We start from the raw sequence: 18,205 nt of genomic DNA on the forward strand, positions 1-18,205 counted from the left end.
ATCCCATGAGTAAATGTTCTATAGTGTTGTCTTGTTGAGACTGGGACATGGGGTTGTCAATGCTGTTCCCTAGAAGCAACTGGTTTAACCAGCCTAGCTCTTGCTTCCTCAGCTTTAAAGTAAAGATGAAAGTATCTCGTGGATTGATTTTTCTCCTGCAGTGGTGGAGAACTATAATCCACATGAAGCTCCTTACACAGGAATGTCCAACCCAAGACTGTAATGTCATGTGGCCCAGGATAGCCATGAATGTGGCCCAGCACAAAGTTGTAAACTTACTTAAAACATCATGAGTTTTAAGTTTTTGTTTTTGTAACAATGGAAATTTTGTAGATGACCACATCATGCAATACCACACAAAATAAACATGTGTGTGCTGTGTAGGCATGAATGGCTTCAATGGGTGTACAGCTTCCCAGGTTACCTTCCATGTGCAAGTAGTCAAATTGGCACCATCAGACATTATATGCTTTCAGTGACTTGACAAGTGAAATATTGATTATCAATAGATACATAATTTTTGAGACAAGGTTTCTCTATGTAGCTTAGGCAGTTCTGGAACTTGCTCTGTACACCAGGCTGGCCTTTAACTCACAGAGATCCACCTGCCTCTTCTTCCCAAGTGCTGGGATTAGAGGTGTACATCACCGCCACCAGGACTGATTAGCGATAATATTTTAACTTATCATTGCAAACCATAGGTGTTTAATGTTATTCACAAAGCAGGTAAATGTTTTTGGTTTTTCCTCGCCTCCTTTGTGCTTCACCAGTCTTCCACCATGCTTTATAGTCAGCCCTTTGTTTCTCACTTCATTGAAGATCCAGACATAAATCCAAACACTTATGGACACCTGATTTTTGACAAATACGCCAATATTATACAATGGGAAAAAGAAAGCATTTTCTACAATGGTGCTGGTCTAACTGGATGTTGGCACGTAGTAGAATGCAAGTTGATCCATATTTATCACCCTGCATAAAACTCAAGTCCAAGTGGATCAAAGACCTCAACATAAATCCAGATACACTGAACCTGTTAGAAGAGAAAGGGGGAAATAATCTCGAACATATTGGCACAGGAGACAGCTTCCTGAACAGAACACCAGTAGCACAGGCACAAAGGTTGAAATTAATAAATGGGACCTCATGAAAGTGAAAAGTTTCTGTAAGGCAAAGGACATGTCAATAAGCAGCTGAGATGTGGAAAGACCTAAGCTTTGCTGTCTGTTTTCCTATCAGCTAATTTTCATGATAAAAGTAAATGCTGTCCTTTCTCCATTACCATTATTTTAATCCCAGTGTGACCTCTACAATGACCCTAGAAAACAGAACCCCAAAACTATGGGTGAAAAAAAATTGTTCAACCCAAAGTAGATGACCACTCTTTTGTCAAGGCAAATAATAAGGCTGTTATATAACACATTGTGTAGAACAGTGTTCTAAAGAGAAAACCTAGATTGCCTTGCCAGACTGCCAGAGAGAATCTCCAGGTTGTGGAGCAGGCAGGGACACTCACCTAGAGTCTGGTGGATCTGAGAAGAGATGATTTGAGAGCCAGGCAGCTAGAACTTACAAGAAAACAGAAGAGAAATGCACAGATTCAGAGCTCCATAGGCCAGTGCTGGCCCACACATAGCCAGGACAGTTCTCATCCCTGTCAGGCTAAATGGAAAAATTCATATTTCATGGCATCAGATTGGAGTTTCCCAAATAATGGTTGGATCCTTGGGGCTCACTAGCTGTCCAGCCTCACTTAATTGACAAATTTGAGGCAAGGGAGACACTGTTTCAAAACAGGATGGATGGTATCTGAAGGATGACATCCAAGTTGTCCTCTGACCTCCACATGCACACACAAACACACAAAGTGGAGACAAGGGCTGGTCCTGAGGGCTCATTCTTGTAATTCCAGAACATGGGATCCTGAAGCTGGAAAATGCCTTGGATGCAGAGTGAGAACCTCCCCCCAGAACCCTCCCACCTCTGAACAAAAACCAATGAATTCAAGAATAAGACTTTTTCAGGCATTCAAAAGAGTCAGGAATCCACTAATAAGCAGTATTATAAAAATGCTTAAGGAAATCCTTTAAAATTTGTATTTTTTAGCTGGGTGGTGGTGATGTATACATTTGATCCCAGTATTCAGGAGGCGGAGACGGGCAGATCTCTGTGAGTTCTAGGCCAGCACAGAGTAAATTCCAGGATAGCCTGTGCTACACAGAGAAACCCTGTCTCGAAAAACCAAAAGACAAAGTACACTTTGACAATTTTATGCATGTATATAATATATCTTGATCCACCTTCAAATCTTACTTGACAACAATAACATGGAGCCAGTCAGGAAGAAATGGAAGTGTATTGTTGGATTCTTCTATATATGTCAACCGTTGACTCCTATTAAAATTTTAAAGCCTAAAGCAATGAGTCATGACTAATATGTCAAAACAGAGATAGAATACTCAATCCAAAACAGAGTCCAAAAATAGTAAAGAGAACAAATGGAAAACATATAACAAGGGGTTTTAATACCATGGCTGTGTTCATATTAAATGTAAATGGTTTTAAGTGTCCAATTAAGGGCTAGTAATATAGTTCAGTCAGTAAAGTGTTTGACTAGTGTGCTTAAAGCCCTGCAATTTGGACTTCCGTACTACATAAACTGAGCATAGTGGTATAAACCTGTAATCTCAGCACTCAGGAGGTGAATACAGGATCAAAAGTTCAAGGCCATCCTTGGCTACATACATAGCTTGAGGCCAGGCTAGCTACATGAAACCCTGCCTTAAAGGAAGGTAGGGCTTGAGAGATGGCTTAGTGGTTAAGAACACTGGCAGTTTTTCCAGAGTTCAATTCCCAGCTCCCACATAGCAGTGCACTACTGTCTGTAACGCCAGTTCCAGGGGACCTGATGCCCTTTCTGGCCTTTACAGGCACTTCATGCATGAGCCAAACAGCATGCAGACAAAACACTGTACCTAGAGTTGTCCTGCCTTGCCCACAGTCAGGACAAATCTTTGTCACCCGCCAGTCCCACAGCCGCTCAGACCCAACCAAGTAAACACGTAGACTTATATTGCTTATAAACTGTATGGCCGTGGCAGGCTTCTTGCTAACAGCTAAATTAATCCATTTCCATAAATCTATACCTTGCCACGTGGCTGCTGGCTTACCGGTGTCTTCACATGCTGCTGGTCATGGCGGCAGCTGGCAGTGTCTCCCTCCCTCAGCCTTCTGCTTCCCAGAATTCTCCTCTCTCCCTGTCCCACCTACTTCCTGCCTGGCCACTGGCCAATCAGTGTTTTATTTATTGACCAATCAGAGCAATTTGACACCCATACAAATAAAATGAAAATGATTTTTAAAAGTAAAACACCAGCTGAGCAGTGATGGTGCATGCCTCTAATCCCAGCACTCAGGAGGTGGAGGCAGGCAGATTTCTGAGTTGAGGGCCAGCCTGGTCTACAGAGTGAATTCTAGGACAGCTAGGGATATGCAGAAAAAATATGCTTGGACAACCATATGCTTGGACTCTAGACACTCTATTTTTTTTAAATTGTTCACATTGTATGTGAAGCAACTCAAAGATCCTCTGAGCCTGGACAATGAGTGTGGTGGCCTCAGTTCCTGTGCTAATGGCTGCTGAGGTCTGTGAAGGAGACTTTTAGTGTTCGGCCTCCCTTTGTTCTGTGACTTTCTAAAACATTTCGTTCTATAGTATATAAACAGCCCCTCCCCAACAAGGAAAATCTGCCTCCAAGTGTCAAGTGCTGATACATATTGAGAAACCCTATTCGGGGCATGAGCATAAGAAAGCAAAAGTTGCCAGGGTGGTGGTGCACGCCTTTAATCCCAGCGCTCGGGAGACAGAGTCAGGTGGATCTTTGTGAGTTTGAGGCCAGCCTGGTCTACAGAGCAAGATCTAGGGCAGGCACCAAAACTACACAGAGAAACTCTGTCTCAAAAAAAAAAAAAACCCAAGCAAACAAAAAAGCAAAAAGTCCAGAGGGGAGTGATTATTTCCAGGCCTTTGTCTTGGTGAGAAATAGGGTTGGATAAAGTAAGAGGAGGTTTCTCTCAATCCAAATGCACTCAATTCTTTTCTAGAAAATACCTCTTTGTATGCAGTTCTACCCAAGCGTGCACTACTTTATACTGAAATTTACTAGGTTTTATGTGTCTACAATAATAAAATGTGGTAAAACTTGAGCACAGATACTGGATCTAGTTACTCATCTTCATACCTCCAGATCCTAGCATTGTGTTTAACTTGTAGTGCCACTCAAATTTATGATCAGGTGAATAAGATGGATCAATAAATTGTCACTCATTAATACCCTGCAAAAGTAAGTCTGAGGATTCTGGTAGATCTCCCGTGCATCATACCTGTCTTTGTTGTGGAAAAGCTAAATACGCAATTGTATAGCATATGTGTATATTCCTGGAGTGTGAACCAGGCCAGTATGTAAGTTTGTTTTATATGAATGCGTAGTTATAAGAAAAGTTTGACAGTTTTCTTTAGCAGCTATACATATTTCTGTATGGACCTTTGGGTCTACCTCTGATATCAGATCAGGAGCAGCCAAGTACCACTGTCTTCAGAGATACCTCTTATTTCATTGACTGGAAGAAACACAATTTGTTTATGGTACCCACTTTGGATCTCAATTTGGATACAGGTATGTATCTACATTTTGCACCAAAATTTAGAAACCCAAAGAATTAGAGAAATGAATATATAAGCAGATGTCTGTGAAAATAGGACCTAGTAATACATTGGTTGACAAGAGAATGGGGATTTGACCACATTTGAGAGTCCACTTAGAACAAGGCAGTGTGTCCCACACATAGCTCAGTGAGAGCCTGCTTTGTCATGGAGTCTGACACTTTTCTCACTTCACCTTTTCCCAGGGCTCTTCTTGGACAAATGTTGTACTTTCATCTGTCAGTTTGGAAGCTTTAGAACAGTAGATGAGGAAACAAAGACTCTTCTGTATGTGGAAGAGAAATGATTCCTATTTAAATGAGTGTTAGTGCACAGAAAACTACTTAGAAGAAATTAAATGCAACACAAATACCAGCTTTAATAACATTAAACCTAGAAAGCTGGCTGTGGTACTCATGTAGGGTCGAACCACGTTAATTTTGGGTAAGTTGTACTAAATGTTGAAAAGTTAGAACCAGCAAGATGGCTCAAAGGTACCTGCTATCAGGCCCTAACTACCTGAGTTTTATCCCTGGGATCCACAGGGTAGGAGAGATCTAGCTTACAAGTTGTCTTCTGACTTCCACACATGCACCATGGCACATGGATGCACAAACACATACACATAAGACAAGTCGCATACTTATTAGAAATTGAATGGTTAATGACTGGATCAATAAATACAACTGCAACCATGGTGAAGGTCTTGGAGGTTTACAGTTCTGAGTTTGAGTATTTGAGCCCTATGGAAAATGGCCAGTAGAGAAAGGGATGTTCTAGGATTTTCACTAGCATGAAAAGATTGCTGCATCTTGGGATAAGGCAGCATCTTGAGGGTATCTAAGAAATCAGCCTCTAGAGAAGGGTCTTTGTCCTTGAGAACACATCCCATCCCAGAGGGTGGGATGAGAGGAAGCATCCTTGGACAGTCTCTGGAAGTATGTAGTTTTGAGAGGAAACAATTTGCAGTCTTAACATGTGGGGTGTCATGGGTCTTGACTAGAAGGGAGACCTAACTGGATTTCTAGGATCTTACTTTTAAAAACAATTGAGATTGAATTTTATTATAGTCTATGTTGGCCTCCAATTTGATGTGAAGCCAAGAATGACCTTGAACTTCTAATCCTGCTTCTGCCTCTTAAGTGCTGGGTTACAGGCATGTGTCACTAGGCCTGATTTATACAGTGCTGGGGATGAACTCAGAGTTTCATGTATGCTAGGCAGCACTCTACCAACTGAGCTACAGCCCCAGCCTCATCATCTCTTTGCCCCTTTCTCTCATTCTTAGACTTTACTGGTTTCCATTGTTTCTACAGTTCACTGTGTCTTAACTTTGGTCAGTTAACTTCGTGAATGAATAAATACAGAAAACTCCCCTCGTTTCTCACATTCATTTCTTTTTTGTTATTTGAGACAGGGTCACACACTGTCAAATTGTATAGCATAGGCCGTCCTCAGCTTGCTGTAGTCCTTCTTGTACTGGTATTTGGTTTCCCAAGTACTAATATTATAGGAGCAAGCTGCCACACCATGCTCCCTCCTTCAGTTCTTAAAGGACAGAACTAGGATCCATAGAAGATACTTTCCACTGTGGATCTGGGTGTGGGACTACCCTTATGGAGCCTTAAAGGGTCTGACTAGTACTTAGGAACACAGCTTTTGAGTTGATCTGGCTAGATCTATCACTCAGTTCTACCATTCACAAGCTCATATTGGACAAAGCATTTAACCAGACTGAGCCTCTTTTCTTACTTGTAAAAGGTCATAACAATAGGTCTTACTTGAGTGTTATGAAGTCTAAATCTTGAGAAAGGACATACAAGGAATTTAACATGGCACCTGGCATGTAGCACAAGTTACCTAGACTATCATTACTCAGGTTTGAAGCTGACCTCTGACTCTTACTTGCCACACCTACCTTAGAAAGGTCCACAGGAAGGGACTAGAGAAGGGACTAGTGAGGAGTAGTTATTTGCTGCTCTTGCAGAGGACTCAGTTCCCAGCACCCATGTGGTAGCTCACAACTGCCTGTAACTCCAGTTCCAGAGGATCTGACACCCTCTTCTGATCTCTACAGGCATTGCACATATGTGGTACATATGCATACATACAAGCAGATACTGATATATAAAATAATTTTTTTAAAAAAATTTTGAGCTGGGCCGGGCGGTGGTGGCGCATGCCTTTAATCCTAGCACTCAGGAGGGAGAGGCAGGCCGATTTCTGTGAGTTCGAGGCCAGCCTGGTCTACAGAGTGAGATCCAGGAAAGGCGCAAAGTTACACAAAGAAACCCTGTCTCAAAAAAAAAATTGAGCTGGATAGATGGCTCTATGGTTAAAAGCACTAGCTACTCTTCCAGAGGACCTGGGTTCAATTCCCAACACCCACATGGCAGCTCACACCTGTCTGTAACTCTAGTTCCAGGGGATCTGACACCCTCACATCAATGCACATAAAATAAAGTTAGATAAATTAGTTTAAGAGAAGTCCACAAGAAGGCCAGGTGTGGTGGTCCATACCTTTAATCCCAACACTTTGGAAGCAAAGGTAGGTGAATATTCTGAGTTCAAACCCAGCCTGGTTTACATTATCAAGTTTCAGGCCAGCCAGTACTACATAGTGAGATCCTTTCTCAAAAAAAAAGTTATACAAGAAATAAATGAATTTATTATGTAATGCTTCCATAGCAAATGCACAAGGGTGCTATTTCCTTTGTATTTTACATACATGGCTATTTTAATGTTCTTCATATAAGTCATTATTATTTTGTTTCCATAATGTGGGTGGAGGAGCAGATTCAAGAGAGGAACTGAATGTTTGAATTTAGACCTAGTAGTTCCTTCTTGGTCAGGATAAGGTTCTGGGTCACTTAGTGTATAAGGGGCTTACCTTACAAATTTCTCTTTTATCTTTTTATTTAGATTTGGTGCTTCCAGATGTGAGTTATCAAGTGAAATCCAGTGAGGGGAATCAGTCTCAGGATATGGACTCACAGGGACCGGTTCTGCTACTTTTCCTATTTGTGGATTTCCACAGTGGATTCCCAGTCCAGCAGGTGGAAATCTGGGGTATGTGTAGGAAAACGCAGCAGCCAGGTTGGGTGTGCCAAGTGCTAAGTGGATAAAGAAAGGGCTATATGCATAATGCATATATCTGCCTAAACTGGGTATTTGTGTAATCTGTAAAGAATTATCAGCCCCAGGCAGTTGTGGCACACACCTTTGATCCCAGCACTCAGGAGGCAGAGCCAGATGGATCTCTGAGTTCAAAGCCAGCCTGGTCTACAGAGCGAGATCCAGGACAGGCTCCAAAACTACACAGAGAAACCCTGTCTGGGGAAAAAAAAAAAAAAAAAAAAAAAGAATTGTCACTGCCTTTCTAGATTGAGTCAAGGGAAGAAGCCTGTTTCTGTGCAAGTGCAGTTAGGAGTGCTTGGTATGTGTCTATTAGGTGCACCTATTAGGTTCTCCTCCTTATGGGTAACGTGGTGCTTTTAGTTTGTGGGCCACATAACAAATATCTGAATCACCTAGGTTATTTGAAGATGTACAGTTTCCTGGGTCAATATTAATTTATTATTTTGCTATATATTATAAAAATCTGGAATGGTTGAAACATATATTTCCATAACTTGATTCTCAAGTGACCCTCAGATGTGGTAAAATTTGGAAGCCTTTGAGTGTTTTAATCACATGCTTTAATCCAAGGAGCCCCTGTGAAGTAAGATTTTTTTTTTAATGATTTATTTATTTGCATTGATGAGTCTGTGTAAAGGTTCTGGGTCCCCTGGAACTGGAATTACAGACAGTTGTGAGCTGCTATGTGGGTGCTGGGAATTGAACCCAGGTCTTCTGGAAGAAAACAGCCACTGCTCTTAACCACTGAGCCATCTCTCCAGCCTCCTGAGAAGTAAGTTTTAAGAGTTGATAACAGCTGTTTGAAACCTGGGACGTAGGCAGGGATGCTTGGCTCAATCTGGGAGGAGGGGACTGGACCTGCCTGGACTGAGTCTACCAGGTCGATCTCAGTCCTCTGGGGAGGCTTTGCCCTGGAGGAGGTAGGAATAGGGGGTGGGCTGGGGGGAAGGGGAGGGGGGCAGAAAGGGGGAGAACAAGGGAATCTGTGGCTGTTATGTAGAACTGAATGGTACTGTAAAATAAAATAAAAGGGAAAAAAAAAAGAAAAAGAAAAACCAAAAAAAAAAAAAAAAGAGTTGATAACACATTCCTAAACTGAGGAAAGTTACAAGAAACAGCACCTAGACATGCTTCAGGAAAGACCTGTACGCCTCCTTTTGGGTACTCCTTTCTCCGTGAGACATGGCGGGCTCTGCCCTCGTTGTGTTCCTGTGGTGTGGTATTAGTTCCCACTGCATCATGGGTGAAGCAAGACTGCTTATAATGCAGTCAGAAGCGCTGTCAGTGACTGATGCCAATTATTTGTGCTGTCAGATATGAGCTTGATTCTTCCTGCTGTCTGCCTGCCTTCCGAACCTCTTCCTGCTTTCCCTGTGTGTGTGCACCCTGAGGAGGAAGCACTGCTCTCCTGGGCTCAGGCTGTCAACTCTGAGAAGCCAATGTTCTTTGGTGCCCTTGCCTCATTGATTAAGAACAAGAGAATGGAAAAGAAAAGAGGCCCGGGTTTGTGAAGTTCGGGGGAGGGGAGTTTGGTGAGGGTTCTAGAGAGTGTGCACACGTGGACAAACTGACGAGGGCCGCAGTGGAGAGGACTTCTGGGTGGTTTTCCTGTGTGCTCTGATGCCAGCTTCCTCAGAGACGTTTGAAAATCAAGTCACATAAGTCATCCGAACCTCCCTTTTCAATCTTTAACGTGAGTTGTTAAACTAGGAGATATCAAAGGCCCTTCAGAGGCTAATGCCCGCCTGAGACTTAAGATCTGTTACTTTCTGGCATTTTTAAAATGCTTGCCAGAGGATAATTTGAGTTTGACACCATGTTCTGAGTCCTATTGAATATACCCAAAGAACTCAGACGCTTTGAAAACAGTGTGACTTATCATTTTTGTTGTACTGGGATAATTTATACACCTCTGTGTAGCATATCTCTACAGGCTTACAACTTCCCAGTAGTTATACTCAGTTTTAGATTTAAAAATTCACTGCTGCTAGGCAATGGTGGTACACACTTAGGAGGGAGAGGCAGATCTCTGTGAGTTAAAGGCCAGCCTGGTCTGTAGAGTGAGTTCCAGGACAGTCAGGACTACACAGAGAGACCCTGTCTCGAAACAACAACAACAACAACAAACAAACAATACCTTAAAAATTCACTGCTAAGGGTCTGGAGAGATGGCTCAGTGGTTAAGAGCACTGGCTGCTCTTCCAGAGGACCTGAGCTCAATTCCCAACACCCACGTGGCAGTTCACAACTGTCTGTAACTCCAGTTCCAAGAGATCCATCACCCTCACACAGATATACATGCAGGCAAAACACCAATGCACATTAGATAAATAAATAAATAAACAATTTTTAAAAAATTCACTGCTAAAAAACAATAAAATAAATAAAAATCCAGGTGTGGTGGCACATGCTTTTTGTTCTTTTTTTTTTTTTATTATTTTCTTTTTTTTTTTTTTTCAAGACAAGGTTTCTCTCTGTAGCCCTTGCTGTCCTTGAACTCACTCTGTAGACCAGGCTGGCCTCAAACTCAGAGATCTGTCTACCTCTGCTCCCCAACCCTAGTGTTAGAACTAAAGGTTTGCAATATCACCACCCAGTGTGTGGCATACATTTTTAATCCCAACATTTAAGAGACAGGCAGGCAGATCATTGAGTTTGAAGCCATCCTGGTCTACACAGCCAGTTCAGGCTAACCTGGGTTACATAGTGAGACCCTGTCTCAAAATGAAAATCACTGCTAGGGCTGAAGAGATAGATAGCTCTGTGGTTAAGAGCAAGTACTGCTCTTGCAGAGAACAGAGTTTGGTTCCCAGCACCTTGTAAAGTGGCTTATAACTGCCTGTGTCTCAAGTTCCAGGAGGGGGATCTGACACCCTCTTCTGGCCTCTGTGGGCACCTGGAGGCATGTGTGTATACATATATGCATGCATGCATAGATATAGATAAACATGAAGTTTTGAATCTTAAAAAAAAATTTTTTAAAAACCTGCTGCATAGTAACTAGAGCAGGTGTCTTAAACCCTCTGAAGGAGACACGGTGAGACACAGCAAGGGTGAGTTTGACCTGTCTTTCCCCGGCCTTCCTCACCTCCTTGAATGCCTTCTCCAGAGCTCTGTGCTTTAGGCAACAGATTGTGCAGAATTAGTCTGTGTTCATGTGTCTTTAAAAAAAAATCAGTCGGCTGGCCTCCCGCCTACCTTGTCATGGTAACTTCTATGATTAACTCCTTATTTTGCCACAGTGCCAAAAGCATCTGGTGGTAGGAGCAGTTTTAGGAATAATTTTTTTTTTAATTAAATGTCTGCCTTCAAAAACTTCTCATTTTTCTTGGGTTCTTCTTGGGTCCAGAGTATATAAAATAGAATCCGCGTGTTCCGTCACCATAGCAACAGCAGTATTCCCCTTTGAACATTGCGTGTGTGTTTCAGAATACTTCATTTTACATGACCCCAGTTTATCTAGACAACATATCTGAGAGAACACATAAGAAAAGCTATTTTCTGCACAGAAGCGAGAAGAGTGAAGTTACCTCATCATCACTAGTTGGTGATAAAAATAAAAAATGACCTTTAATCTATGTTCACTTACTTCTAGTTCCAGATTCCTTTTAAGTCCATATATAACTTTCTCTCCCTGGAGAGCATTGTGGTGCCCTGTGATAAGAACTGTTCCTTCTGACTTTTATTTTTTAAAAAGTGTGTGTGTGTGTGTGTGTGTGTGTGTGTGTGTGTGTGTGTGTCTGTGTGTCTGTGTGTCTGTGTGTGTGTGTGTATCTATGTCTGTGTGTGTTGTGTACGAATGAATGTTTCACCTATGTGTATGTATATATACCACATGGGTGCTTAGCATCCTTAGGCCAGAGGCCCAGAACAGGAGTCGGATCCCCTGGAACTGGAGTTACAGACAGTTGTGAGTCACCATGTAGGTGCTGGGAATCGAACCTGGTCCTCTGTAAGAGCCCGTGCCCTTAACTACTGAGCCACCTATCCAGCCCCACATGTCGGTTTCTGAGTGATGCTAGCAGAGGTGACTATGGTTACTTCATCTAAGTTTTAATTAGTTTCAGCCAGGATCTTGCATGTCCCCAGGCTGCCCCACACTCACTGGACTCACTGAGGATGCCCTGAACTCCTTATCCTCCTGCCTCCACCTCCCAAGTGTGGAACTATGCCCAGTTTGTGTGATGATGCTGGGGATCAAACCCAGGGCTGTTTACATGCTAGGCAAGCGCTCTCCCAACTGAACAACATCCCAGCCCTCACCCCGTTTTATACATTTTTTTTTAATTTAAATCGTCTTCAATCATTTTAAAGCTTTAGCCTTTCCTTTGCCACATTGGAAAGAGATGGCACACTGCTGACAGCGGCAGCTCACTTAAGCGTGATGCTCAAGTAGGACTGGGAGGTCAGCCCTCCTGAGAGGCTCCTTCTTCTTGGAAGACACCACGGCCACTGTTCATAGCATGGGTTAAGCATTTGTTTCTTCAGAAGCAATGTGACTCACTTTAATTTTCCTAAACTAAGCTTGCTTTTATTTGCAAATGGGAATTGAGAGGGGCTGTCTCTGAAAATCAGTTATTTGTGGAGAGGTGGAAGTAGCTTCTTCAGGAGGCATTGCCACAGCAGTCCTGAGCAGTGTCACCCTCATTCATGGATCCCAACATTCTCATCCTCTTAGGACTCCATACTCTGCTCACAGCTCATCTCAGTGCCATCCTCTCAGAGAGCCGCAGCCCAGTGCGAGACTCTATCCAGTCAGCCGTGGACCAGGTCTTGGAGCGGCATCACCAAGCTGTCCAGGTAATAAACTACAAGCGGGGAGTGTCCAGTCTCCCTCCGTGTGCCTTCAGTTCTGCACCTTAGTGAGGTCCTGACGCTGCATCTGGACAGGGAGTTAAGCTTCTACTTAGGCCACAGTGACCAGTGTGTGCCTGAGCAGCCACACTCAGAAATAACAAAAAACAAACAAGAACCATGGCTACTATACCTCTTACTTTTTTTTTTTCCAAGACAGGGTTTCTCTGTGTAGCCCTGGCTATCCTGGACCTCACTCTGTAGACCAGGGTGGCCTCAAACTCACAGATCTGCCGCCTCCGCCTCCAGAGTGCTGGGATTATAAGTGTGCATCACTGCATATTGATCCCACATATTCTCGAGCCGTTTCAGTAAACCTTACCCTCTTTCCTCATTTTCCCAGTTCTTTCATAATGTCCCACTTGTTTCTGCCCAGACTGAGTTCTTCCAATCTGTGCACTTTTGGTAATACATTTCCTATCCTACTTCCTATGCCTACCCCTTGTAGAAAAAACAGCCAACTGAAGAGCAAAGTTTAAAACTAAAAACAACAAATCAACCAACATTAAGTTGAGCTGGATCTGGTAGCTTCTGTATGTAATCACAACACTTGGAAGATTGAGGCAGGATTACTGAAAGTTCAAGGCCAGCCTGAGTTACAGAATGATTTCTAACCAGCCTAGGCTATGGTTGTTAGTTTTATGCAGCAGCACAATGTTATTCATAAAGTGGCACTGTTTCCCGTAAGAGAAAAGCCACAAGGCACAACAAAACCCACTATGAGAATTTATTAGGAGAAGCAGGGGGACAGGAGAGAGTGTGCTCAGGCTTGTTTGAGAGACATGTGCGGAGACAGAGGAAGGAGGAGAAGGAGGAAGAAGAAGTAGGGGAGGAGTTTGTGACCTGCTTTTTATGGAGTCCCCTGCACATGCGCATATGGGCTCACATAGCAACACCACTCATGAGCATAGATTGTGTGATCACGCAGCACACAGATTGTGTAGGACATAAGGACCCTTGCTTGGCTACTGAACAGCGCATGTGCAGTCATGTAGCAAGAGTAGTGTGAGACCCTGCCACAAAGGGGCCAGTGAGATGACTCTGCGGTCAAAGAACTTGCCACACAACCCTGACCAACTGCATTTGATCCCAGAGACGCATAAAGGTGGAGTGAGAGAACCAGCTCCTGGAGTTGTTCTTTGACCCCCATGCACTGTGTGTGTGACATGTGCAACCTACACAGATCATGCACTCAAACCATAAGTCTAAAGCAAAAATTTAAATATTTGTTTTATTTTGTTTGCTTTTTTTTAAGATTTATTTTTAGAGCTGGAGAGGTGGCTCAGCAGTTAAGAGCACTGGCTGCTCTTCCAGAGGACCTGGTTTCATTCCCAGCACCCACAAGGCAGCTCACAACTGCAACTCCACTTCCAGGGGATCTGGTGCCCTCTTCTGGCCTCTGCTGGCACCAGGCACACATGTGGTACACAAATATTCATGCAAAACACCCATATACATAAAAATAAATAAAAGGGTGTGCTGGGCAGTGGTGGCACATGCCTTTAAGTCCAGCCCTTGGGAGGCAGAGGCAGGTAGATCTCTGTGAGTTTGAGGCCAGCCTGGTCTACAGAGTGAGATCCAGGACAGCCAGGACTACACAGAGAAACCCTGTCTCTTAAAAAAAAAAAAAAAGTTGGGTGTGGTGGCACATACCTTTAATCCAGGTCTCTGAAGCAAGGCCAGTCTGGTCTATGTTGGTTTTAAATGTGGCAGTTGTTATCATGCAAGAAAGGTCACGAGGCACAACAAAACCAGTATCAGAGCTTTATTGGGGTGGGGAGGACAAAAGAGAATGACCAGGCCTATGAAAGACGCGTGCAGGGCGAGAGGGAGGGGGAGGAGTCTGTGATCGGCTTTTTAAAGGACTTCCCTGCACATGTGCATGTGGGCTTACGGAGCTATGCCACGCAGATTGCATGACCACGCTGTGCATGGATGACCTAAGGTGTAAGGCCCCTTACCTGGCTACTGAACTGCGCATGTGTGGTCATGTAGCTGAAGGAGTGGCAGAATCCCAACAGTCTCCATAGTGAGTTCCTAGCCAGCCAGGGCTACACAGTGAGACCCTGTCACAACACATAGAAGTAAACATACAAAGTACGTTTATTATGTGTTTGTGTGTGTGGACAGAGGCCACTGGAGTTAGGTGGCTGTGAGCAAACCTCTGCAATAGCAGTACTTGCTCAAAACCGCTGAGTCATCTCTCCAGTGCCAAATATCTGCTTCACTGTTTGGTTTGTTTGGGAAACAAGGACTGGAATAGTCTAGGCTAGCTTCAATCTTAGTGGAAAATGACCTTGACCCTTTTTCTGACTCTTCTGCCTCCACCTCCAGGGTGCTGGGGTTACAGGTGTGTGCTACCACACCTGATTTATTCTGTGCTGGCCCAGGGTCTCGTGCATGCTAGGCAAGCACTCTATCCACTGAGCTACATCCCCCAGTTCCTACCCAGTGTCTTTTGTCTTGTCTTAGTATGTCACATCACTATGCCATCTCTGTGGAAGAGGATGTTTTGATTGTAAAGTCCTTGTCACAACAGAAAACAGCATCATTAATGTTGGTGATGGAACTGTTGATACTCGGCCTCGACTGCAGTCTTTGCCCCTTTGGCATTCTCGGAGCCAGTGCTCTGGGACTGACATGTTTCCTCCTTACTCCAGGCTCATCAGAGACTGCAGGGCTCCCTCTCTGTGGCTGTGAACTCCATCATGAGTGTGCTGACTGGAAGCACCTGCAGCAGCTTCAGGACGACATGCCTCCAGGCTCTTGAGGTTAGCGGTTGCAGATGGGGTCAACAGCACTGAGTGATGATGCAGCAGGCCTACAACCTGCCGTGCCGAGAGAAACACCTGGAGTGTTCTCTACTTGGTACCAGCTTTGAGTGTTTTTAGATATTTGTTGGGCTAGAGAGACAGCTCAGCAGTTAAGAGCTGCTCTCCCACCAGACAGTGGTAGCACACGCCTTTAATCCCAGCACTCAGGAGGCAGAGGCAGGAGGATATCTCTGAGGTCAGCCTGGGCCAGGACAGCCAGGCTACCTGCCTTGAAAAACCAAAATAAAAAAAGAGCTGTTCTCCCAGGAGACCTGGGTTCAGTGCCCAGCACCCATATGGCAGCTCATCACTATCTGTTTCAGGGCATCTGATGCCCTCTTCTGGCCTCTAGGCACCAGGTACACATGTGGTGCACAGGCACACAGCAGGAAAACACCTATGGTGGAGCACACCTTTAGTCCCAGCATTTGAGAGGCAGAGGCAGGCAGATCTGAGTTCAAGTGGTCTATAGAGCGAGTTCCAGGACAGCCAGGGCCACACAGAGAAACCCTGTCTCAAAAAATAAGTAATTTTAAAAAGAAATTTGTTGAAGGATAGTGGTAAATATACCCTTTTTATAAATGAGAAAAGTTATACTCAGAGTGCTAGAATTAGACCCTTGATTTCTAGCTCAACCTTGTGAAAGAACGCTTCGCTATCTCACAGTGACAATACACGAACATAACGAGCAGACACAGTACCGTGTATATGTGACAGAGTGGAGTGAGTGATGTAGTTTGGCACCAGAGTTTGGGGGTCAGTGGTCCTTGACTCGTTTACTTGCTACATGGAGTTAGGCCTATATTTAACTTTTCTGAAACTTGTTTAAAAGTTGGGGGAACATAGGAGCCCCTCATAGGTTGGGGGCGAAATGTAGGCTGCAGTCTGAATGTTTGTCTCATTCCAAACTTCACACGTTGAAATCCTAACCCTCAACGTGGTGCTCTTAGGCTACCATACCTAGCTCAAGATATTTTCAAGTTTTTGGAGCTGTCAAGATATCTCAGGGAAAAGCACCTGCTGCCAAACTTGATTGCGTCTGAGTTTGATCCCTGGAGCCCATATAGTTGAAGAAAATAACTCTTGGAAGTTGTCCTCTGAACTCTACATGTGCACTCCGTGGTTATACATGTACAGGTATGCACTTGTACATGTTTGCGTGCACACACACAAAGCAAATGTTTTTCTTTTTGAAATAGGGTCTATATAAAAAGAACTCACTATGTAGACCAGGCTGGCCTTGAACTCATAGATATCCTCCTGCTGCTCCCTCCAAGTACTGGTATCAAAGGTGTGCAGCCTAAAGGAAACTTCTGAGAGTTGAGGTTGTGCTCTTCAGTTGGCTGTTTTGTTCTATGAGGGGTGGTCATATGAATGGGATTGTAACAGGCCCAGGCCTTAGCACAACTGACTCCATGGTGGAAGTACCACTCAGGCTGTAAAACTCAGCACATAGACAGCACCACCTGTCAAAACTAAAGCAAAGACTAAAAGACTTCTGGGGACGTCTCTCAAAGTACTAGCTTTGCTTTTTTAGCTTCTGTAGTTCTGCTTCTGGCTAACTGTTCTTGTTACTGAAGTATGTCAGCCCAGAACATGGTTTGTGTGCCCACCCTGAAATAGGCTCAGTGCTACACTGGATCCCGAACACCCAGTGTAGTCACCAGCCAGCTAATAAAATAAAGACTTTCTATTGGCCTAAACCCATGTCTGAGCAGTCTTTTCTGGCGAATACCCCACAACAGGATTAGTCTGTTTTTTTCTTTTTGTTTGTTTTTTTGTAACTAAGTTTCTCTGTGTGGCCCTGGCTGGCACTCACTCCATAGACCAGACTGGCCTTGAACTCATACAGATCCACCTGCCTCTGCCTCTGCTGGGATTAAAGGTGTGAGCCACCACTACCTGGCCAGGATTAGTTCTTAATTAAGTAGCCTCACAGCTGGTGAGATGGCCATGGGTAGAGGCACTTGCTACCAAGCCTGACATACTGACTTTGATAACCGGGAGCTACACGACGGAGGGAGAAAACCAGCTCCCACAGGTTGTACTCTGTCCCCCACATGCATCATGGCACCCCATCCAGCAAATTAAAAGAAAAAAATCAAGAGGCTCCAGAGAAACCCTTGACCTTCTGCAGTGTGAGGACACAGGAAAAGACCCCAACTGTGCTGAGACCTGACCTCGGTCTCTAACACTGCTGTGCTGAAACACTCTGACAGAAGCCACCCGAGATAAGGGTTTACCTCAGCTTACAGTTCACCATGGAAGTCAGGACAGCGAGCGCTCGGGGCAGTTGATCACCCTGCATCTGTAGTCTGTGTGCTAGCTCGTGTTTGGTCAACTGACAGAAACTGGAGTCAGCTGAGAGGAGGGAACCTCAGCTGAGAAAAGAGCAGCTCAGTAGGCAAGCCTGCGGGACATTTTCTTGATTAATGATTGATGTGATAGGATGGCACTATCTCTGGCAGGTGGTCTTGGAGTATATAAGAAAGTGGACTGAGCGAGCCATGGATAAGCAGTGTTCCTCCATGGCTTCCGCTTCAGTTCCTGCCTTGAGTTCCTGCCCTGGCTTCCTCAGTGATGGGCTGTGACCTGAGAGTTGTAAGATGAAACAGACTATCTCCTCCCCAAGTTGCTTTGGTCATGGTGTCTTACTACAGAAATAGAAACTCTAAGACACACAGCAGTGAATGTGTGG

General features: G+C 44.1%; 1 protein-coding gene across 1 annotated transcript in view; it reads left to right on the plus strand.

Moving 5' to 3' along the window:
- The window catches only part of C1H11orf80 (chromosome 1 C11orf80 homolog), a 90,918-nt gene that overhangs the window by 56,690 nt on the left and 16,023 nt on the right, over nucleotides 1-18,205 (plus strand). Inside the window, 4 exon segments of the mRNA XM_028892785.2 lie at nucleotides 4,529-4,676; nucleotides 7,625-7,771; nucleotides 12,519-12,640; nucleotides 15,355-15,465. Coding sequence (XP_028748618.1) covers nucleotides 4,529-4,676; nucleotides 7,625-7,771; nucleotides 12,519-12,640; nucleotides 15,355-15,465 — 528 coding nt within the window.

Source organism: Peromyscus leucopus, chromosome 1 (genome assembly GCF_004664715.2).
Source record: "Peromyscus leucopus breed LL Stock chromosome 1, UCI_PerLeu_2.1, whole genome shotgun sequence".
NCBI lineage: Eukaryota > Metazoa > Chordata > Mammalia > Rodentia > Cricetidae > Peromyscus > Peromyscus leucopus.